Genomic DNA, 24715 nt, shown 5'->3' with positions numbered 1-24715 from the left:
AGGCTACGCAGAGTGCGCAGCGCTTACGGAACGGCCGCCTGTCGGGAAGCCGCGCGCCGTGCGGCAGCGCCGTGCCTGGTTCGCCTCGGGCAGCGGGCAGCTTAAGCCGCGCGATGGCTGAACGCAGCACGGCACCGGCTGCCGTAGTTGCTATTCGAATGGGCCTTAAGGCTGGAAGGGCACGGCAGTGCTGTGAGATAACCCCACCGCCCTCATGGGAGCAAGGCTGCTGGGTCACAAAGGGCACGGACACCGGTGAAAACACACAGCTCTGACTTTATTTCTCTGTTAAAATTAAATACTTTGTGGCTGCCAACATCTCACGTCACACCGTGTTTTTCATTCCTTCAGATTTGCGCACTTCCCTAAACCGACCCAACGACAGTGTATTGAAAATACCCCCCAGCTCCAAGCCCTGTGGAAGCCCGCAACATTTATATTATTAAAGACATAATTAGGAAGAAAAAAAAATGCTCCTAACAATATTTGAAAATGTATTAGCTACATCATTAGTCCAAACATCACATTTGTGTTCTCCAAACCCGCGGGTAACCCACCAGCCCCCCGCCATCCTGTCACACAGATCACAGGACACCTCATTTAGATACCATGCAAGTCAGTACAGAGCTTCTTACCCCAATGCTAACACTGAAATTTGTCCCCCCCGCCCCAGCCAGAGGACCCCTAACCTCTTCTAGAAGTGGCAATCTTCTCCCTCAGACCCCGTGCAGCTGGCGAAGACAGATTAAAAAAAGCTACAGAGAGAGAAAGGGGAAAAAAGAGAAAAAAAAAAACAACAGAAGATTAGCAAAAAAGAGAAAGACATTCAAAAAGCAGAGAAAAGAGATGCAACATGAAAACAGCTGACAGGAGAGATGGAACCTCCTTCTGTGAGGTTATGTATCTCATGGCACCTTCATGGAAATCACACAAGTAAAACACTTTTTTTCTTTTAAAATACTTTTAATTGCATTCTAATAAGGCAAATGGTCAGGAAGAACAACCAGTGACTTGCAGTATGGGTTAAAGAAAAAAACCTGCATTAAATGCTTCTTTTAAAAGATAATCTTGAAACCCCTGACTGTTTTGGAAGAGGGCACTCAATAAGAAAGAATGAAGCAAACCACTCAAATTATTTTAACTTGCTTTAAAAGAAAAAAAAAAAACCCACAAGAGTTGTACAGGAAATAAAACCGTATTCATAGCAAAACTGAGACAACACATTGCAGTCAAGAGTTCTAGCTGCCTTGATTGCCTCAAAGGGAAAGGCCAGGCTGCAGCCTGTTAGCATGAGCAGCCAGCCTGCTAACACAAAATGAAGCCTGTGAGGTTTTAGCACCATCCCAAACAACACCTTCCTAGAAAAATCCTCAGCAGTTGGCTTGCATTACCTACCCTGCTAACTCTGACACGTGCTTATCTTTCAGAAACCTTTAGGTTTGAAGGGTTTTTGTTGGAACTGTTTGCCAGCACGCACCCTGATGTTTCAGGACATGTGGAGTCTCCCTGCCTGCACGGAGTGCAACTGGAGGGTCAGGGTCACAACAAAACGCCTATTAAATGCCAGTCTTTACATAGCATTATCCAGAAATAAAATAATAAAGGATAAATGACGTCATGAAAATGGCCCCAAGTATGAAGAAAACTTTTTAATCTCTTGACTATTTGATAATCAAACTAAGGTGGTGGTGTCATCTTCACGTCACCAATAAATACACTTAAACCGCATTGTTATTTTGCCAGCAAAAATAACTCTCATCTCACAGAACTTATTTTTACGTTTTCTGGATAGAGAGGGACTGAGAGAAAGGGGGAGGCTATTAACTGTATGGAATTAAAAAAAAAAAAAGAAAAGAGAGAGAAATTAAAGCTGCAGTGTCCCAAACTCATTAGGACTCCTTTTATATTATTTAATAAAGCAATAACCACCAGTACATAGTAAAGACAAGTTCACAACAAGAGTATAGCAGAGAGCAAGAGTAACACCATGGAAAGGTTACAGCTGAAATGCTGTCACGTTTTATTAGACCCTGTGATTTAACAAGTAAATGAAGGTCCATTCCAGCCCATTGTATTCAGGGATAATTACTCAGTACAGAGCCATGGGTTACTGTAAAAGAAGGGCAAAGAAAACAAAAAAACAAAAGAAGTAAATGTTAACCAGAATTCACTGTCTGATGAAGGCTTTATTTAAAAAACAAACAACTCATCCAGAAATACACAGAAAAGACACCTGCAGGCAAACTGCAGCTGCACTCAGCCACTGGGTGAACTCCTGGCCCCAAAGAGCAAACACCTTCTCTTTTAGTGCAAATCTTGCATTAGAACAAGGCTTTTGTTGAAAATATAAAAAGCAACTTGCCAACATCTGCACTTTTCTAAACAGATGTAAAAAAAAATCAAAGGTGATACTTTTTGCATTAAACCAAGAAATTTTTGGAATCACTGAGAAGAAAGGCAAAGAAATATCGTCACCTTTCTTCACAGGCACTGGTATGTACAGCAAGGTGACCAGCTTTCCCTGAGATTGGATCCAGGATGCGCATCCAGCCCAGCACACTGAGGAGACAAGGCAGGAGATCCTTCGTGACCCCTGCAGCATTCAGAGAACACTTATTTGCAAACCATGGATCCAAGTCTGACAAATCCCCCAGGCTTGGGAACTGAGGTTTGGATTCAGGCCCACAGGCCTGCGAGGACGTCAAGTTTGGCAAAAAGTCCTTTAGAATGATTTGATTTGCACATGACAGCGCAGCAGGGCAATGATAGGTTAGCTACTGCAAACTAAAAAGGTGAGAGGGCAGCCAATCTCTGGAGACCACCGCACCGGGATGCGTTTACAGTCGACCCCTGGTGGCACGAAAAGCACTGAGCAGCTGCCGTCATCATGCAGCCTCACACAAAAGGCAGGGGAGAGACAAAAAGCTGCGTAACTGAGAAGTGGTGATGCTACAAGCGCCTGGCAGCTGCCACTGACCAGAGGGGGAGTTATCAGCCACAAGCATCTCTCGCCAGTTCCACAGAGGCTGTTGCTGAGTTCTTCACAGAAACAACTGTAACCCAGAACAGCCAAGGGTGCTTAGAACAGACTGGTGAGCACAGTAAGGGAGCAATGAGTAAAGGTGAGCAAACAGGCACAGTGGCATGGCTGCGTGTTAACCGAATGTGGGGGCATTCGCTTCTGGTGCGAAGGGAAAGGTTCTACAGGAAACCCGAACTGAAAATGAAAGAAAAAGGCAGATTAATGGTTTTATGGATTAATGAAAAAAAAAACAAACAAACCCAACAACAAAAAAAAACCATAAATATGCTTCCTAACACACACACACAACAGAAAATGTTGCTATGTGTTAATAAAGTTTAATCTGACTACAAAACATGCTTTATGCAGACACACACACACACACTCAGCAGTGGGATGAACCACATTTCTTCTCTAAAACAATCCTTTCACAGTTTTTGCAAGCTACAGAACTCCTCCATTGTGACTTATTTATATCCTTGCAAAACACTGGGGCCTGCAATACTTTATGGATCAATATTGAGAGTATTATTCTGAATTCTGAAAAAGTACCATGTATACATATTTAATTTAACAAGGACAAATGCCCATTGAAAAAGGCACTGTCTGCGTTTGTATAGTGGAAACAAAGAACTTTATTTGATTCAAAGCCTAACACACAACAATGTACAGTTACACGGACTGCCAAAAGCAATCCAATCCCAACAGAAATCAGTAACGTTCACCCTCAACTGCACTTTAGCTGTGCCTTCATACCCAGCACCAGAATGAACACTGATGTTCTTTGAGCTTATTTATCCACATTCAGACCCTGAAAAAGCACAGAATTGGTCTTTTCATTGCATTACAGTTACTGCTGGCAGCAGAGGCATTCATTTTACCAGACTCCTCAAGACAACAGCAGTGCAGAACCCTTGTGAAGCTCTTCTGTTAGTGGAATGCCCCATTGAAGTTAAACTCAAACACCTCTCACTGACAGCATAATGTGTACTTGCTTTTCAACTTGTCTTGGTGGAGATAAGAGGTACGGAATTGGGTAATCAGCTATTCCCTACTTAAGGGCAGACCAGAAGATAGTTAGGATTCTGTCTGATAGAAAACGTAAATTGTAGGTTTGTGTGCAGGGAAAGCTGGCCGAGAGGCTGAGTTGTCAGGATGTTTTATAGTTAAATGCTGCTGTTCCAACATATCCCACCTCAGGGAAACCTGTGCTCAGGCTGGGGATGCTGTTGTCCTCATACTGGGTAATAGATACTGTTGCTCTGTCAAGAAGCAAGACATTCCCTTAAAAGCTTTCCCTTTCCTCTCACCAGAGAATCAATAGCAAATTAAAAAGGCTCATTTAAAAACACTCAGCACAGCTGTAAGTAACCCACTGTCATTAGCAGTTTAGCTAATAACCGTAATGATGCTTTCCTGCCAGGCAGGTGCATTTCTTAGACATCTTTGTTTAAATTAGCCTTCACTTTACAGTAGTTGCTGACACTTCCCACTGCAGATGCTTATTTATGGCTATGTTTGTAAACCCTTTCAGACACCCTTCTCTGTTCGACAAGCCTGCCAATGACTATCTAGCCATTTCATATCCCTACTAATGTGAAGACAGAGACACTCTGGACAGACTCACAGTGGGACACTGCTGACAGAGCTCTGCTTCAGTGGGAACCCCCTGTGCCCTGGCAAAATTCATCAGAGACTCCTCAGATGCTGGCCTTAATCTGAGGCAAAGTGCTCTGGCAGGCTTTCTGGCCACAGCTTGAGCACAGCCCTCTCCTTCCACTAGCCTTGCCCAAACCACACACACTTGGCATGACTCCAGACATGTGTCTGCTACAAGTGAATATCCAGCCACGGGGCAGCCTGCTGGGCCATTAAAAATGTCATAAAGTGTCTTAGTCTATATTCAGAGCTTTCCATTATTGCTGAACATTCCACATCTCTCATGATTTTGGAAAATCAACTGCTGTCAATCGACAATACTCACACACTCTTTCTCTGGTGCTTTAGGATAAATGAAAACTCTAGTTTGGGCAGACTTTACCATCTGTTGGGAGTGGAGGAAATAGAAACCAGTTTTGTATCCTGCACTGTAACCAAGCTAACCCTGTGACTTGAAGGGGTGGGAGCAGAGGAAGAAGAAAGGAAAGAGATTTTCAGGCTAGCTGGGCTCCATCATCACATCTCCATAGCAATTGTTGCCATAGTATCAACGTGGCCTACGTGATTAAAGAATCTCATTTATTTCTGAGGGAGTCAGAAATATAGAGCCAGCAAACTGCTGAAAACATTTATAAGGAAGAGGACCTAATCCTTATTTTTCCACATTTAATGTCCAAATATTAATGTCCAAATATTGATTCCATCTGCATTTTACTTTGCAAAATTTTTGAAGACATGCTTCATGGCATCCTTGTTCTACAACTTTATATAGAAACAGAGTGAAAAGCCCGTACAGTAAGGGTGAAAGCAGAATAAGACAGAGATGATAACACTTAGAGGCTTCTGGAGTTGCATAGGGTCTGCTTTTTAGGAACTGTAACTGATCCCACTGTGAGGTCTATATATGTTAATGACGCTTACCAGGACAACGTGCCTCATGCACCATGCAGCCAAACAGCAGTTAACTGTAAAACAGCATACATGTAAGAGCTAATAATGATGATGATGATGATGTAAAAATAATAAAAAGAAATCAAGCCATGATTAGTGCAAACTACTGAGCTTTGGTCAAAAAGAGTAATCTGTGAAAGAAAAAGACTAGTGTGCACTGCCAGCCACTATTGAACACGACACAGTTAAACTACTGGCTTGTGAAATTCATGGATTGTTATAGAGATTTATGATCTAAACACCAAAATGAATCATTAAGGGCAACTGGAGAGGTTAGAGTAAAGAAAGCTCTGCCATTTTTAACACTGTTGTTTTCCTGGAGGAGGGAGAAACAACCTAATTTCTTCCCAAGCCTGAATCAAGCACTGATCTACCACTTGCACAGAGTTCACCCTGCCCCATAATTAATCAACAAGGATGGTACCAGTGCATTCTCATAGGAGTGTGTTTCATGTCAGGAGTGCTTCTGAGGTCAGAATTGCTTCTAGGAACAAGTATGTGACTTGGACCACAGCTACTAAGTGCTCATAGTACAGGGCATGTCATCTCCCTTTTTGGCATTCCTGACCTGGACTAATCTCTGCTCAGAAGTCTGCAGCAGTCCTCAGCAGACGTCTGAGAGCTGTAACCATGAAAGAAACACAGCTGTATACTCCTCACAAAGGCTGGGGAGAAAAATCTGGCCCCAGTTAGTCTCAGGCTCCTCAGTACGAAAGCACATTAAAAACCCCTGAAGGTAATTCAAAAAGGCAAATCAAAATACACACTGGAAAAAGGAATGGACAAGCGAGAAAAGGGCAGGAGCACTAATTGCTCATTGCAAAAGAATGTTGACATTGTAGCAGTTCCAGCTCAAAACTAAAATGACTAAAACAGGATCTGATTCTGGTTATTGGGTCTTTCCTCTCCTGTCTCGCTTGATTCCAAGTATAATGGTTAAGGGATATTTTTCCTGACAAGCAGTCCTCTCAGCTATCTGGGCATGTGCCATATTCTTTATATTAACAGCAGTTCCCCATGTACTAAAACTGCCTTGTACTGGCAGGATCTACTATGGATTTGCTTCACGGATGTGCAGAGAGGGGATTATACAACAATGGTATAAAAAACAGACACTCGTCTATCTGCACACTGCTCTTTGTACACATGCTAAGGTGAGACATCCCTTTCAGATTATGTACCACTTCTCATTGCTGGGTAAATCAGGAAAACTGTTTCAGCTGCACAGCTGGGTTGCTATTGGGGAACTACAGAACATTAAGGCACTGCTGATATCCCAGAGCCGAGACTCTGACAAGGGGCTGACAAGGGGCTGTCACACCATTCCCTTACATGGGGAACTCTTCTAAACCTGTGCATTATCTCTCACTGTTTCTGGGGAGGTCAAATTTTGGTATAAGGCTGTAGAGACTAGTGCTTTCAGAGACTTACATTTTGCACATTCAATAATTCAATACTACTATGTTCCCTGAACAATTTCCAAAGCTTTTTCTAAACCTAATCAAGACCCTGAAATAGGACACACTGCTCTCTGGAGTAGCAGGACACTCCTGCTAACTACATCCTAACCTTCTACTTAATTAGAGACACTGACAGACGAAAGGAAGGGCAGGGAATCCCAGCAAACTGAACCAAGTTCATCCTCTTCCATGCTGTCAGCAACCAGTAAGGGAGGCTGGTACTGTGCTCACTGCTCCTGAGGATGACAGGTAGAGCTAAAACGCATCCAGCTACCACTCAGCCTTACTAGGGATTATATCTGTCTGCAAACCTTCCCCTGATAAAGACTGGTTAGGTTGGGAAAGAGATATGAATATTAAAAGAGCAGCAAATACCGTCAGGTTAACAACTTACTTTTTTCTTTCCTTATCTCTCTTAAGAGTTTGTGATCCTCCAGCCTGCTGAGCCTGAGATTGGAGCAATTCAGCTGCTGTCTTCCTTTGTTTAAATGCATTAACTTCATCATCCAAAGATTTCTTCTTATCCTCCAGCTTCTTTTTTTCATCCTGATGTAACTTCTTCAGACGATCAAACTTTTCATGGAGCTAGAGAGAAAAGAGAGAGGTGAACACTACCAGATACTCTGTTCACAGAAGAAAGGCAGAGGATTCTCATGAGATCTCAGCCCACAAATCTCTGCTGGACTTTACATCATTTCTTGCACCCTGAACTGACAATGCATAGACAAAGGGCAGGAAAAGTCTTCTTCCAAAGCAGCCCGCACAACAAGCTTTATTCTAGTGAGGAACCAGTGCACAGACTAACTGTGGAGGACTGGGAGAGTATAATCACAAACAAATAAATAAATCATCAATTCACTTCATTTTCTTACCAGAGTTGTTGGCCTTATTTCTTTTAAAATGCATTCGTGGGTTTTCATGCCCCTCCCCAACACTAAGAAAGTTGTATGGGTATAATTTTTATATAACAAACTTACATACATTCTCTCCTTGAATTTTGGCATGCCAAAGCTGTCAGTCAGAATCAAAGCATACGGCACTTTCATGGCACAGTAAGCTGTACAGGCAACCTCTGCAATCTAGCTTTGTCCTACAGGACTAGTACCTTAGTGCACCAAGTTAAACTTTAGTTGCTTTTTTTTGTTTGTTAGTTTTTAACAAAGTCCTAAACCACACTGCAGGAGGTGTGTGTGGCAGCAGCTGTCTACTTGGAAGTGTATCATGCATAACCACGAAGAGACAAGTACTGTAGTGCTCACCTCTTTTTCAGCCTCCTTCAGCTCTGCTTCTTTTTCCTTGACCCTCTGGACAAACATTTGCCTCATTGCCTCTTCCTTTTTTTGCAGTTCCCCCAGAAACTCATTTCTTTTGGCCTCATAAGTTTCTTGTAAGCTATAGAGAAAGAAAAGCCCTGTGATACAACCGAGGACAAACTCTACTTTCCCCAAGTCTCTCAAATCAGGCTTTCACCATGAAAACTGCTTTCCAACCACCCACCCATGTATGCTCAAAGTCATCTTTATCCAATCATTTCTGAGGTATGTAAGCTATTGTACTTTCCCTATACGTTGAATGTTAGGCAATTCAGAGAGACCAGCTGGCAACAAACACTCGTTCAGATGGACACCTCAGCACCCCTGCAGCACTGACATTGTAACGTCTGCCATTTCAGTCAGCCCTGCACATGCTCTCTGCACTTTCACCTTCTCTCACTCAGCCGACACCTTTGTTGAAGTCTAGATTCATCTGACCTGGCAGGTTTTCTTGCCACGTTGGTTCTTTATATGCTCTCTCGAGGACACACACACATACACACAAACACTCAGTGCAGCCAACGATGCCTCCTCCCTCAAGCTCTCCTTCCTACTCCAGGGTCCCACCTGAAGGGCTTGCTGTCTGGATCGGTGTCCTTGAAACCCATCTCTTCCAGCTTACATCTCCGGTACAGCTCGTAGTGCCGTGTGTGGGTCTGTTCACGGAGGTCTTCCATGTTCACACGGATCAGCATCTCCCGCAGCTTCACAAAATCACAGTGAGCTTCATTCTCCACTGTAAGAAGACATTAAAGGTAAGAGGGGTAGAAACAAAGGTCTCTTCTCACATTCCCTATTGGCTACTCCTCCAATAGATTTAACAGCCCTTCTGAACAGATGACACTGCTGCTATTGTCCTGACACAAGGATTTATTATTACAAGGACACAAAGGATAACCTCCAAGAGAAATTAAAGTCCAGCAGGTCCCTGCTCCTCTCACGAGAGCAAGTCCACTGCCTCCTGGTGGAAATGTCACCATTCATGCCATGAAATTTTCACGTCTCGACTCACCCTGCACTGTGCCCCAAGGGTACTGACGAGCTTTCATCATTTTGTTTCCTATTTTCATCTCCTCCGTGCTCCCAATCACTGCAAACGGCAAGTGGGCCTGGAACACATTTAATGCAACCTTAGTTAGTCCCTCTCCACTCTGGTTGACAGGATAGCACACAGAGCTTAGCACAGTCACTGTGCAAGACACTCATTACGCACACGCTAATCTCAGGGAGTCTAATCACTGGCTGCTAGCCCAAGACAAGGGGAAGAAGGGAAGGTCCTTTTTGGAAACCTTGTTAGTGCTACCACTCTATGTCCTCTACCTGGCTGATCCTCCCAGCCACAGGGTCTCAGGTGAGATGAGCCAGTGCAAAACTAGCATCAGAGTGACAGCTGGAACAACACGCTGTGCGGCTCTGCCTGCGGCGCTGTCCCAGGGGCTTGCGGTGGCTGAGGAGAACATCTGCACAAGCACAGAAGCAATAAACAAGCCTTCATTTTTTATCCTCCTCCCACTCCCTCGGCTCACACCAGAACACAAGATAACTTGCTCTATCCAATCAGGAGACTGAAGTCTCTCCTTCTACTGAGATTAACAGGTTTTCTCCCTGCTTGCTTCGTCCCTGCACTTTATCAGTTTCTGCTGAGCTGGGAAGGACCCTACATTCGCTGGCTGCAGTGAGCCCTACCTGGTACTGATACCTGCTGGTGCTGCCCATAGCATGTGCTGGGGCTCCCTCTCACTGCTCCTGTATCAAAACTGCATCTTTTCTCAGGTTCTGAAAAATCCAAAGTCATGTTGATGGCTTATAAAGTCCTTGTGATACTGATGGCTGTACAGCAAGAGGACAAAGGAGGCTGAATCCAGGGATCATAATCACAAGAAGGGACACTGAAGACAGCAGAGCACAGCTGGTACAACTCAACTGTGTCTCACTACTCTCTTTAAAGCCAGGACACACTCCATAAGGGATAATTGTTTCCAGTACCTGATGCTTAGCTACAAACAAGAGGTATTTGTTTGTTGTAACCCAGAAACACAGAATAATCATTTCTACATAAAGAAGGTTCTTCTTGTGTTCTGTAGAGAGGTTAAGAGACTTTCCCAGTACAAATTCAGCCAGGTTGGAATAGAACTGCTCCCAACACCTCAGCAGGCTCACCCCTCATTCCCCAAACTCAGGCAAGAAAACCCCATCTCTGCTATCTTTGCTGCATTTATCTGTTGTGCAATAAGTGAGGTCTCTCCTCACCTCCGCTTGCTCCTGGGAACTATACAGCCTTCCTCCAAGTTGCAGAGAAGTCAACTGCAAGGTTTCAGTATGTAAAAATAAAGTTGCCAGCTCCATACACTCAACCCTTCTGCTGAGTTCTGTGCAGAGACATTTGTTAGCTAGAGCCTTTAAACTGTGCTTGGTTCTGGGCAATTAAAAGTGCCTCAGGTTGCCAATGGTATGGAAGATCAGCGACCCTAGATTGTTTAAAGAAGTAAGTAGACAAGTTTTAATTTCACAAGTTATCTGAAATCGTGGAGAAGTGAGTAACAGGACAAGAAAAAGATTTCAGGGTGTTTTCTACTTTCAGAGTGTGGCTCATGCAGTCAAATAGCAAAGCTGCCTGCAAGCACTCAAAAAGATGGGCTCTTCAGCTTTTATTCCTGGCCTCACAACTCCCTCATGAGGAACACAGCAGTACAAATGGGGCTTAGTGGTCAGTCTGGAGAGGTTCTTCTGGGCTGTGAGGACCACAGCCTCTTGAGGCAGGCTTCACACAGTTACTTTTACAATCGTGTTGACAGGCCAGCACATGGAAGGATGCGTGTCAGCACAGAGCTAGGCCTATGCTGCTAGCGTAGGCCTATCCTATGTATCCTATTATCCTATCGGCATCAACTGTTAGGCTGCTGTTTTTGCTAGGGAGAAAGTGCTGGTGATTTCCTTTTTCCAAAAGTAAGTTCCAGCTCCCACCATGTGGAACAGACAGCTCACATAGTTGCACATGGCTTCATTTAACTACCAGGTGTAGGGAGAATATATTCTGCAGTAATTAAATTAATTCATTCAAAATGGAAAAGCCAGCTGGGAGCTGAAAGAATAGCAGAGATTGCTTTTTGTATTGTGATTTAAGAATTAAACCTGGATGGGAGGAGATCCAAAGCATTTTGGAGAGTATTTTCAAGTGCTCTCTACATCTCTTGTAAACATACACACAGTGAGATTCTCAAAAAGACCAAATTGATTTCAAGCAAAATCAGGCATCTTGTTCTGAAGATTTGTTTAATCCAACTGGTATCTAAATACTGCACTTGACACCTTTGTTCCTGGCTAAATGCTTCTTCTGATCATGATGGCACAGATTTTGTATCTTCAATTCATTGATTTTTGTCACATCAGGCTGTAGCCTCTTTGTTCAGTAAGTCAACTCTGAATGCAAAATACTCTGAAAAGAATTCTTTATGCATCAGTATAATAACCTAGAATGCACATTAAGTAATGAGTTTGCATATTTTAAAACCTAATTTTACTTGTCATGGTAAAGATAATCAAAGCAGGTCATAAGCAAAACATTAAGTAATCAAGAGATCAGTCTCAATTTTCCCTGTAATTAAAAAAAAAAAGAAAAAAAAGAAGAGGTAGCTGATCTAGAATGTTTGCTGATCAGCAAGAAGCACAACTTGAACATTTATAACCTTTCAAAGACATTAATCTGTAATAGACAAAGAAGCTTTCTGTAGAAAAGCACAAACACATAGGTGAGGGCAACTGACAAAAACTGAAGTTTTCTGTTCAATTTCAAGCGTGATTAAAACTGGCAGTTTAAGATACAGACCTCACACATCCCATTCTGGCTCTTTTACTGGTCCCTCCACAAACACATCTCCTGACCTGAAGGATGAGCAAATTTGTTTTCTGTAAAATTAACATCTAGATACAAGTTTTGCAGGTCTGCAAAAGAGCCTTGACTTCATTCAGATTCTAGCTTGCCTTGTCTCCATAAATCTGGTGTATGGTCATGGCCAGAACCACTGATTGATCACCTGGGGAAAGGACTGGGTCAGACCTGGGAGCACAGGAGAAGGCAATTCAGCTGTGACAGGAAGGGATGGAGCCTGGCTGCACCCCTCTTAGACCCCATTTAAGGGCTGACTGCCATGGGGGAAGGATCTCTGGTTGGAGATCCCTCCACTGTGAAGTCTTTCCTGCAAGCCCAGATCTTCAGAGATGGGTGAGCACCTTTACTTTCCCTTTGAAATACCATCCTATCCATGCTGGTCCCTTTGCAGTTATAGTCCTATGTTGCCCTTCCACTGTGTTAATCTTTCCAACTGTAACACCTGATAATCATGATTTGCATCAGTTTAACAGAGGATTTAAAGAGCTGATCTCTCTGTGCACCAGTTGATACAACCCAGAATGCCTACAACAGCATCATATACATTTTCTCTTCCTACTCTGAGAGTGACCAAAAGCAGACATTTGGAAAAGAGAGAGGCCACTGGGCTACCGTGGCCCAAACTGTCTTTTATGACTGGATTACATATCTCTCATATCAGCAGTTAGTTGTGCCTCAAATGAAGGCATTGCTCTAACCTGCCCACTCTTCCTGCCCATTTTTTACATCTTTCACTAGAACTGCAAGGCAAAACCAGATCAAGAGCCCAGCTAAATAACAGCAGATCAATAAGAAAATAGCAACTCTGTGCACAGGAGTAGCAGAGCTGGTAAGGTGAAGGAGGTGAAGGGGCTCCACTGCAAGGACAGCAGGAGACACCCATCAAGGATAGCAAGGCTGTTTGGTGTGAAAAATGCAGAGCATAGAACAGAGACTATAGACATTCTGCTCATTGCAGCAGACAGATAATACTCATCTGACTCATCTGATTATACACAACACAGGACTGGCCATGCCCAGCATGGCCAGACTTCACCATCTGTCCAATTCCCTGCACGAACGTCAACACTTATGCATTAAGACAAGGAAGGGGTTAAATTCCATCTGCTTTCTGACTAGAAAAGCCTGCCAGAGAGTCGGTAGCCTTTCTCAAGGCTCTGCTAACATAGGATGACACTACAAAAACGTGATCCTCTGTTCTTAGGACATAAAATAAAAGGGAAAGTGGATTTAAGAAACATTCCAATATAGGCTATCACCCCTATAGTGACAGTACTGTTCTGAGAGAGCAGGAAACACTGAGTCACTTACATTCATTGTTCCATTTATCTCCGCCACTGATTCATCATCTGTTGGGAACTGGTAGATCTGAACCCCGTTACTGACCAGTTCACTTGTGATTTTGATTTTAAACTTGGTCAGCTCACTTTTGGAAATGGCATCAGATTTGGCAATTATAGGAATGATGTTGACCTAGAAAGAAACAGAGAGGTAAGTCCTAAGGTTGACTCCAGGTAGTTTTTCCAAGTCTGTAGTACAACTTACAAAAACTTAAAAGCACTCAGAAAGTCTAAAGAATGCATATGCCAACTGGGCCATAGCATAAGGGGTATGCAGGTGGGGAGACAAGCCCTGGAAAAGCAGCAGCATTTCCATCATGTACAAAGTGACCTGCACAGTAACAGTTAAAACTGCCTACCTTGCTGTCAAGCTTCTTCATTGTTACCAGGTCCAAGGATTTCAGTGAGTGGCCTGTCGGAGCAATGAAGTACAAGCAAGCGTGGATCCGGGTGTCATGGTAATTATGCAAGACCCTCTTTATCTTCAGTTCTTCTTGCAAGTAGGCTTCAAACTGAGCATCAATGAACTCAACAATGGGCTTGTAGCTTTGATGAAAGGAAAAAGATTTTTACATGTCATGGAGGTAAACCACCTCTACTCTGTTACTAGCTTTTTAAATTGAGCTGCTGCTTAGCTATTCACTTCCCAAGACCAATTCTCTGAATCTTCCCCCTCCTCACCCATAAGAAATATAAATGTTGCACCACTGACAAGAAGATGTGGTCTTACATCAGATTCTGTCAGCCTGTTTGACAAAAATAGTGCTGACAATTCAGCAGAGAGGAGAAACATTACTAACAGGGGCTACAGAGGCTGTGGGTTACTACACACTAATCTCCTCCAGAGAAAGTGGCCTCATACTTCAAAATGTGAGGAGAGATGCTTATAAAAGGAAGGGTAGTGCAGACTCATTGGCAGCAGTGTGTAACTCTCACTTGCACCCAGAACAAATGGCTTGCTGCTCTCACAGTCCCAATTCCTACAGGTGAAAGATGCATCTCCATTCACTGCTACCTTTGCCCGGTGTTCTAAGGCAGAAAAAACCTGCAACTTCCTTTCCAAGTCCATCCAAGAGCCTGTCAGACTTGCAGTGCAAAGAACATCAGTGCATCTTAAAACTGAAATGAAAACCCAATAGACCCACAACAAAGCAAACTCCATCACAATGCCTCTGTGAAGATGGACATTAGAGAGGACTTGGTGGAATTACACACTCCTTCACCACCATGCTCTGGCCCTGCTGGGACATGAGCTACCAGAGATACTTCCCCAGATTACATTTCAATGATTACTCATCGAGCTTCCACAGGTGAGATGGAAGAGCCCTACCAGAAGTGGCCATCAAACCAAACAGTCACTAGACCACTAGACCAAACTAGACGTTTGGTTGCAAGTTTGCATTCAGTACAGCACAAGGCAAAGAGCACAGAAATGCCCTGCAGCATTTCAGCAATCCCCACCAGATGAACTGGGGCAGAAGGCTACCAGCAGCCCAGATATTGTTCTGACTGCGTAACAAAAGCTGCTCTGATAGCTGCAGCAGTGATGACACACCACAGCCTCTCTCCTCTTTTCTCCCTGTCCCATCCCCCAAAAAAGACACGGGCAACTTGTAAGAAGGAAAGAGGAGAGCAGAGTCTGGCCCAACGAGAACACAAAAGGAAACCCTGCATGAGTGAACTGGGTCATGCTACAGCCTCTCTGCCTCTTCACTTACCTGTCCTCTTTGTTGATTTGATCCCCAAAGCCCACTGTGCTTACAATAGTCAGTTTGAGGTTGACGTTGCTCTCTTGCAGGTCATAGGTACTGGATTTCAGCTGGACCCCAGGCTGCGAGTGAGATGCTGGGTCACCTTCAAATTTGGTGTTGAAAAGTGTGTCCATGAGAGTGGACTTACCAAGGCCAGTTTCCCCTATTGGAGAAAAAGAGAGACAAAATGTTTTGTTGAATATTAACATGGTTTGCCCTTTCAGTAAACCCTGTTAATTCAAACACTAACAGGGGTGAAACTGTAGCAGATGAAAGCAGATCTCATGCTCCAAAGGGATCGTCTGGCAAGCAGAAAGGCATGTACAATGGGAGGTCTGTATTCTGGGCAAATTACATTTCACAGTCTAATGGCCATTAATATCGTAAGAAAAGAGAGATGAAAAGAGAGAGTTGAAAAGGCAAGGGGGAAAGCATCATTCAAATCCTGCAGATACCCATAATGCACTACAGAAGATGCTGTTTTCATCAGAAAGCACGGAGAGGAAGGAAGAAATTGCCTCTTCTTAAAATAGATGCTCCAGGTTAGTATTTCTGTAATTAGCAGCCACTAAATAGCTTGCTTCAGTACAGAAACACTGAGTTGGTTCCTATCTTACAGCAAGCTGTGCAGTTGGTTTCTTGTACCCACAATATACTGAGCTGGGGGACAGCCTTCCAGCCTGGGGAGGGGCATTTTCTTGTATATCTCATTTCCATACACCTAGGGGCTGCGCAACTTACACTCAAAAATCCGCTTCCAAAAGCTCTGCAGCACTGAACTGTTATTTGGATTCCATCTATCAACAGAGAGCTGTTTCCTTATCTGGCGCGAACAGACAAATCTGAGAGACCAGCCTTAAATTTGTTTTAGATACATCCCAGGGAGAACAAAACAAACTTCCAGGCACTCATTCCACAGGGCAGCCTCCCTCGCCACGCTGACAACAGAGCCAGCCCTCCAAGTCCACGGGATCTGCCTTTGCACACCTATCAGCAGGCTGCCCTGCTGCCCTGGGAGGACCACTGTGTTTTGGCAAAACAATGATTTCTGAGCTGCTCTTCTGGCTTTTGCTGTAACTTCAGCAGGCAGCTGAACCCCACCCACTGCGTAGGCTGCTCCAGGCCCACCAGGGGACTGTGTCTCACTGAAGCAGCCTTCCCTCCTTCCCTAAGCCCTTAGATCCCAACAAAACCATCAATATTTTCCTACTTCACTCAGAAGAAAAGACTGCTTGTTTTCATAGGCTTCAAGCTCTGCAATAGATCCAGAGTTGTATGAAATGCCCAATTCAATAAGGGGAAGCACCTCCCCTTCCTCCTCCATCCAAATCCCTGTGTCTCACCCCTGCAAGCAGGCAAATTCCTCTCTGTTGGCCTGAGAGGAGACTTCTCCAGCCCCAGGCTGAAGCACAGGGTAGGGCAAAACTCCACCACCCTGGGAACTGCACACCGTCTGACTGCCAGGACTGTATATCAGTTATCTTTCCAGAAGACAGCAAGAAAGTCAACAGACGCCTTGAGCTGCAAAGGTGCCTGGGGAGCCAGCCAGCAGCCAGTGCCACACCATGCTAGGTGCACAACTTGGTGGCTCCTCACACTGACCTGACTGCAGCCCCAGGAGGAGAAGAGTCAGCACCAGCAGCGTGAGTTGCTACAATCCCCTCTGTTTGGGATGTAAGGGTACCACTTTCCACCAGTGGGTGCACAAAACATGGAGCACTGCTGTGGTTTGGGTAAGGATTTCAAGAGTTAACATGAGAAAGCCTGCATGACCTCACCAGGCCTTTCTGAGGGATTCCAGGAAAACAGCAATGTTAAAAAAAAAAAAAAAAAAAAACCAGACAGACATCTAAACAGCTTGAGAAGGCGGCAGCATTTCCAGAGCTCCTGCCAAGAGTTCCTGCCTGGGCGGGCGGGATGGAGCAGGGAGCCAGCTGCATAGATCCCCAGCGGGCTCCTGGGGACAAGGGAGCTGCTTCTGCCCTGCACTCCATCCCACAGGCAGCAGCCCCACATCCAGCCCTGTGGCTGCGGACAGCATGACAGAGGTGCAGCATGACAGAGTGGGGCTGGGAACTGCCCTCTGCAGCCAATACATGAGGTCTCTGTGAGTGGCAGGCAAAATACACCGAAAACCCCCTTATTTCTGCCTCTCTCCTCCTTTAAGGTGCAAAGCATCCCCCTGAGGACAAGACAGATACGTTCAGATACGTCTCCAACCTCCTAATTATTGCCTACTTTAAACCAATTTCACATCTGGTTTTCAGTAGCAGCAGTGCAGAAGAGATGGAGGCAAATGCTGAAGACAGAGTACATCTTCATATTCCATCTCCTGCATGCTACACCTAGCCAGCAAAGGTGACTGTGAATTCACGATGAAGTTTTCCTTTTGAAAGGGGAAGTTCTAAACTGCCAAGACATGACTGCAGAGGCAACAGTTTCCCACCCAAACACCTACAACTCCATGTATAGAAAGCAGAACGCCCAGCCATCACCACAGCCAGGTCAGCATGCACATTCCAGCAGTGTACAAAGAAGGCTCTGCACTGTGTGTCCTGCTGCCCAAGAACAACTCAGCCACAGGAGCCATGGCATTGGCTGTAAGAGCATGATGCGAGTCAGTATCAGGCTGAATGAAGCGCTCTGCCATGTGAAATGCAACTGGAGCAGTGCTACTCTGAAGGGCAAACTGAAGAACAGAGCATTTCTGAGCCTCCCAGGAGTTTCTGCCCTAAACAGAGGCAGTTCCCTGCTGGCTGGGAGACGTAACCACTGCCAAGTGCTGCTTGGAAGGATGGGAGTCCAGATGGAACAGATGGGCTGATGAAAAGGACAAGGCGGCTGCACTCGCTCCAGCCAGCAGCGCTGGAATCTTCTCCAAAAACCAGAAATGATGAATGGGGATTAAGGGAGGCAGAATTACCATGGAAAAAGCAGCAGTGTATGCAAATCAAGCAAGAGACGTCCTTGGCAGGGAGATTATTGCCTGATGTCAGGCTTAGATTTGATCTCCAAAACTGTACTTAAGCATTATGCAACCTTGCAGCAGTCTGCTCTCCGGGCTGGCAAAGTGCTGAGGACAGACAAGGTAGGAACGGTGACCTTTGTTGTTAACTCTGCGCCAGAAAGCTCTGACAGCTATTGAAACCTAGTAGCATTGTGCCTTTCAGCACGGGGCAGATTTTAGGGCAGCCAAGCCCTGGACATGGGGCACCACTGCCAAAGCACCCTGCAAGCTAACCACCACAGCTACAAAAGCCGAACCTCTTTGTCCTCTTTGAGTCTGGTGACTCGATCTGCTTTCCCCAGCACGTGTAAGGTGAACCAACAAACTGCTGCTGCTGCCCCTCCACCCCCAGGCTTCAGAGCCCCAGCTGTGTCAGCCTCAGCCCGCTCTCCAGGAGCACAGAAGAGCACTCAGCTGTTCAAAAGCACAGAGCGTTTGAACCCCTGCAGAGTCCTTTCAAGAGAGAGCAACACTTGCTCTTCCCCAGATTGACAACCACGGCTCCAGATATCAAACAATGCCATCTTAAAGAAAATGTCTATGTGTGCACAGCCCTTTCATGTGAAGAAATGGGAGCTAATCCAATGTAGCAGGTTTGTCAGGACGAGCCCTGAGGCAGCGCAGCCTGATAAGGCTGTCTCTCATGAAGAGCAGAAAATAGTTCTTCTCATCTGACAGGCGGAATGGTAAGGCAAAGCCAGGCTGCCAGGGGCAGGGGGAGGAACACGGGTCCACAGATGATGCTGAAGAGCTACAGAGGGCCCTGCGGCCTCCCAGCTGCGCTGCTGCTGCACAGACCTGTAGTTCCTCAGCTGGAGAAATTCTGTACTCAGCTGGTTGCACTACTGACTACAAAACCAATCACTTGGCAACCTCCAAGATCCCATCTCATCTCCCCACAGTGAGCTGCTGCTGGAGAGCAGATGGCACGAGGAAACCTGTGCACAGCCCTCTTTTCCCAGCCAATGAGCGCTCCCACATCTCCAAGCTCCTCTGGAGACCCAGCGTGGGGCTGAGCATAATGCATGGTGAAACAGTCTGGCTGGGATGGTAATTCCAGCACAAACTGAATGCTGGGAAGTAATAAGCCAGAAACTGTTGGGTCCAGTCTGGGAGCTACTGAATATGCAAAGGAAAGAAGGAGAAAAACAAGAATCATTCTTTGTGAGAGGCTCAGAGTTGTAGCACACCTCTGGGAAACGAGAAGGTAATTTCTACAGCAAAACAGTGGTTTCTCATTGCACTGAGTAGGCTGCTTAGAACAAATCCCTTGCAAATCCTGGGAGGGAGGAAGGGGGAAACTCCTGTTTACAATGTGATGCTAGTCTAATACAACTACGATCTGGCCAAAACTGAGAAAGTTTACCAAATGAAAACCTCAGCTTGTTGTTCCTGTCTCTTTCCACCATCTCATCCAGCACAGAATGTCTCAGCCGTGAAAGACTTCCCCACCTTTGTACTGAACTAACAAATGAACATTTCAGCACAGAGGCTTCAGGAAGAAAATGGCTGTGCTGAGGAATATCAGAGAAACCATCCACAATTCCTAACTTCTTCTGAGAGCTTTGCTCGGCTACTCTATCTTTGGCTCTTGTCTGACAGAGGAGACAGCTTTCAGCAGGAGAACAGCTAAAAATTGCTCTAATCTGGACGCTCTGCTGAGAGCCATTTTTGCAGCTTTCCTTGGCTCCTCCAGCAGGAGCTGGAGGAATCAGTGGCTTGGCTCCAGCATGGCGCAGAGTAAAGCTGTCATTGGATTTTTCCTCTGACAAACACCACACGCTGCTGAAAAACGGAGAGAACCAAAGTGCCTTTCTGTCATGTTCAGCAGCCTATGTCATCAGTTCACTTATTTGCTTATTTGCTGTTTTGTTGGCCTCGAGCCTCATTTGCTTTCTGTTCTTTCAGTTCTTCACCCCAAACTCAGCCTGCACAAGTGAGACCCAACAGTCTAAATGACAGATGGATTCCAGGAGCTTTTTTTTTTTCTTTCTAAGAGTTTAACTTTGTTACCACAGGTTCAAAGAGGCTCTGCTAAGCCCCCTTAAAGTAGGAGTATGTCAACTAAACATTTGCAAATCTTTTTCTAAGGGAGTTCATTACATTTTTCCATGTAATAAACTCTCTTCTTTATTTCAGACTCAACCATGTCTGCGTTGCTACTGTTCATAAAAGATTGACATTAATAACTAATGCATATTGATCTCGGCAGGTCTTTGTTATTCAGAGGGACAAGCAATTACTGCATTCCAATGCTGCTCTGCAAAGAGGAAAGCGGAGGTGTTCAACTGCTTTCCACACATCGAGGGGAACCTTTAACCACAGGAGCCGTCCTCTGCTGCACCTGTAACTTGTAGAAAAACAACCAGCAGCTCCATGTGTGCAAAAGGAAACACTGTCAAACTTCAGGCTCTGGGACACGAGAGTTTCACGAGCTCACATCTCTTTCCTGTACAGTACAAACCACCTACTGACTCAGCCTGGCAGTGACCTCTACTTGTCAGCAAAGTTTATCATCTCACGGGAATGTCCTTGTCAGGGAAATTTTTCCTCTCAGCTCCATTTAGCAGTGCTCCCTCTGAACTTCACTCCTCTCATCTCAGACTTAACCCTGCCCTGGGCACACGGGACCCCATCCCAGGTTGGCACCCTGTGCCAGATCTCTCACAGAGCTGGACAGGCAGCCTCTGTGTGGGTGTGGGGCTGACCCCAGCCGAGACATGTAACACATGGCAGCACAGACAATCGCATCACCAGCCACAGTGTGGCCAGGCACTATTTTAATTCAAGTATGTCCTAAAGGAAGGGGAAAAAAAAAAAAACAACACAGCTTTTAGTGCTTTAAGAGGAACACGACTGGTATTTTGTTAAAATAATTATAATAATAATTCAATATCTAGCCACACAAGATCTCTGAACAAAGTTCTCCAGCACGAGTACCTATTTGCTTTTAGAAATATGAAATTGAATCATACCAGGCAAATAAAGATCATAATAAAAGCGTGGGATTTTAGACATTTTATTCCTATGGTTCACTGCTTGGTAGAAAGCCATACTCCATAACCCCAGCAGGGATTCCCCAGGGCACCAGTAAATCATGTTACTTAGAACAGAAAGAACAGAGGGATGGAAATTTAAAATCAAAGCTACTTTGTTAATTCTGTTACTCGTAAGCTACACCCAGCTTCAGAGAAGCCCTTTTCAGCAACAGAACTTCCCCAGATGGAAATACTCACCCACACACAGGATGTTGAAACAAAACCCATGATTAACTGATTTATTAACCAGCTGGTCAGGCAAACTGTCAAATCCTACGTGTCCAGAAAGGGGGACAGTACGACATCCTTCACCCTGAAATGCAAGGAAAAATATACAATTGGTGTCATTTTCATGCGAAATACACTTCTCTCTCCATACCCCGAAGACCTCCCAAGTGCAGCCAACTACACAGATTTGTACATAACACTGTAAATCTTGCCTGTGCATGCTGCCCTTCTCCAAAACAAACCCGAACAGCATACATAAAACACCCCATCTGCCTTATACGAGATGGTAGCCATGTCAGAACAATATTGAACTGTGCAAAGCGTTCAATACTCAAACATGATGGTTAAAAGAGAGGTGGGAAAACATTTGTTTCCTGAGAAATTATTGAGAGACTCAAGTTTCACCTTACGCTGAAAGCAAAAAATAATCTCCACGGCAAAGGAAGGTATTAACGATGCCTCCTCACATGAGCCTATTACAATTCACATTACAGTTTTGATTACAGAAACAAGCTAGCAACAATGAGGAAATCTGTACCTCCATCTGGTATCTGAACAGCCCAAACACGGCCCCTGCACAGCTCGCTGCAGCACACAGCAACACAGAATGCAGCCGTTGAGCTGCCAAACACAGCAGTACCCTCCCCTCAGGCTGCAAGCCCGAGCCTGTTCAGATTCATAGGATGGCCATGAGCACCAGGAGACTGCTGAAGAAAGCACAAGAGGGGTAGTCTGCGTGGCCAGGCAGTGCCACAACCCTGCAGATCTGTGCATGCTGCACGTTCCCCTGCTGCAGCCCCTAGAAAGGTGTTTCTCCCTCCAGATCAAAAGCTCTTTTCTTAATAAGCTATTCAGGAGCCAAATGTAGAAAATTCCCCTCCAGCCATTTAGGCATATCATCAGCTCCTATGAGATACCACAGCCATAAGGCAACTGTTCATAGGGGTATAATTCTCAACTTATTCCTTCAAAACCCTGCTTTAACGTAAATAAACCTGTTTGTAGGGACAAGTGTGCTGTTTTTTTTTGCTAACTACATCAGTGTTTCAGGCTAGAAAAACATCTCCAGGGACTGCATTACTCCAGCAGGCTGTCAAAGCACCAGTTCTTGTGTAATTGCTGGTTTGCTGGTGCAGCTTTATTCCCCCAAATGTGAAGATCCAAATAGATTTCAGCCATTAACCATATCTACAGCCTTGCAATGTGTAACTGTGTTTCCCCACAGCCATATTTTGTGTATCAGCCCGATTCTTCCTGCCAACATGTTCACCCAGCCCCAGCACCATGCCTCCAGACCTTACTGAGCAGCTTTCACCCAAACAACAACGCAGTGCTGGAAAGCGTGTGGGGCTGTTCCCTCCCCGGGAAGGGAGGCACTGCCCCACTGAAGGAGAAACAGGAGCACAGGGCCTGCAAACAGCATCCTTCCTGCGGATGGAGAGCCTGCACGGGTATCTGTAACACACAGCCCTCAACCTGCATGCTGGAAGACAGTCTCTGTGCGGCTGCTCTCTCCAGGAAGCGTGGGTGGGTGTGTGGGTTCTCATTAAGAACAAATCTTCTCCACAGCCCTAAATATAAGTGCGATCCAGATGGAAAAGAAAAATAAACAGTCAAAGTTAAACTACTCCGGCTCGGAGGAGGCATTTACCCTGCGAGTCATTTCCTGTGCACTCCTCTTCTCATCACCTGTGGTTTTATCACGCAGTTACAGTGCCTTTCACATTTGTCTCAGGCCAGGAAACGAGTGCTGCAAAACGCAATTTTCGGTTGCAGCTGCTGAACCACCATGTCAAACACAGCCATGTGGCACACGCAGCTGTAGCAGCCCCAGCCCAAAGCCTGCAAGGCTGGGACATTGCAAGAGCCTGTGTACTAGAAGCAGATTTGGAGGTGTCACTGCTCCCCATGCCCCACTGAGCGTCAGATGGACGGCCAAGAACCCTCGCCTTGGCTTTGAGCTGGCCTGGCTGTGCACCAAAGGCAAAGGTGGGCAGTGGGAAGGCAACGTGAGCGGCAGCACTGCCCCAAGATGCTCATACTGTGTTTTTCCCCACACATGCAGAACGACCTCTGAGAAGAATAGGCTGTTATTGCTGAGGAAGCAGCAAAGCGTGATTAGATTAAAAGAACAAAAAGAGCAACATGTGCTCTTGCTGCACTGCCAGGCAGGGCTATCTCAAAGCAAAACTAAAGGTCGGCCTCGTGAATAAGTTTCATTTCTCCATCTCTGGAGGGATTTTCACACCTTTTCTGAAGGCTCCTCCACACCACAGACACCACTGACCCAAATCCTACAGAGAAGTACCAAAACCATACAGAGATGCTATAACAATTTACCCCAAGCCTAACAGCGCCGCACATTAAATAGCAGTTTACACAAAGGGCGTAAGGCTCAGATTGCAGCCCTCGGGATGAACGGCCACGAGAGCAGCACCCAGACCCTTCTGCACCAGGGAGATCCCACACTGCTGCTCCAGAGCAGGACGGAGAGACCTGCCTGAGGCAGAGCCGCCCACGAAGCCCCACCGCAGCGCTCAGCATGGCTGCTGCTGCCTCTGCTGAGAGCCAGGCCGGGAATTCCTGCTCTGCAGCAGGGCTGCCCACACCAGGAGGCAAACAGCAGATCCCGAAGCCGGGAGGGCCCCCAGCCCTCTGTCCACCCCACAGCTTTTCAGATCGCATTTAAACAAGAACAGCATCAGATCACGTCCCCTGACGTTGGCCTTATGGCATCCTCTTCCCCAAACTGCATTTGGCTCCAATTCAACAGCAAAGTAGAGCAATGCTCGTACCAATTCATTCTCGCTTGTTCGGGTCCGTAATTCTCTCTTGCAATTACCCAGCAGACAGCGATGACGCTCTCCACGAACGTCAAGCGCAAGTAAAGACTTTGCATTTCTTTCCCTCGCTCAGCTGCTAACAGCCCAGCAGGACGAGCACAAAAGAAGAGCAAAAGAGAGTGGGAGCAATGGACCGCATCCAGCCAGCCGCCGAAGGGCCGAGCACCGCCCGCTCTCAGGCGCACCGCATCACGCGAGCTTCCGAAAACCGCCG

The 24715-nt window shown here is 45.6% G+C and overlaps 1 protein-coding gene across 7 annotated transcripts; it reads right to left on the bottom strand.

Moving 5' to 3' along the window:
- Positions 1–256: 256 nt before the first annotated feature.
- On the bottom strand, positions 257–23336 carry SEPTIN6 (septin 6). Of its 7 annotated transcripts, none has more exons than XR_004160672.1 (11): positions 23310–23336; positions 21629–21743; positions 15353–15548; positions 13994–14180; positions 13606–13767; positions 9418–9514; positions 8973–9141; positions 8352–8484; positions 7487–7677; positions 2476–3217; positions 257–755 (listed from the first exon to the last, which is right to left on the bottom strand). XR_004160672.1 is itself a non-coding variant. In XM_010715465.3 (11 exons), the coding sequence occupies exons 1-10, from the start codon at positions 23319–23321 to the stop codon at positions 5643–5645; spliced, it is 1266 nt and encodes a 421-aa protein (XP_010713767.2). In that variant the 5' UTR covers positions 23322–23336; the 3' UTR covers positions 1155–3217; positions 5603–5642. The 7 variants fall into 7 exon arrangements, 5 of the variants coding, with proteins under 5 accessions (XP_010713766.2, XP_010713764.2, XP_010713767.2 ...); XR_002117766.2 differs by lacking the exon at positions 257–755 and adding an exon at positions 945–2110; XM_010715465.3 differs by lacking the exon at positions 257–755 and adding an exon at positions 5603–5646 and having other exon boundaries at positions 1155–3217.
- Positions 23337–24715: the final 1379 nt, after the last annotated feature.

This window comes from Meleagris gallopavo, chromosome 9 (genome assembly GCF_000146605.3).
Source record: "Meleagris gallopavo isolate NT-WF06-2002-E0010 breed Aviagen turkey brand Nicholas breeding stock chromosome 9, Turkey_5.1, whole genome shotgun sequence".
NCBI classification, from domain to species: domain Eukaryota; kingdom Metazoa; phylum Chordata; class Aves; order Galliformes; family Phasianidae; genus Meleagris; species Meleagris gallopavo.
The sequence above is the reverse complement of the archived record's forward strand: the minus strand, read 5'-3'. Positions and strand labels throughout refer to the sequence as shown.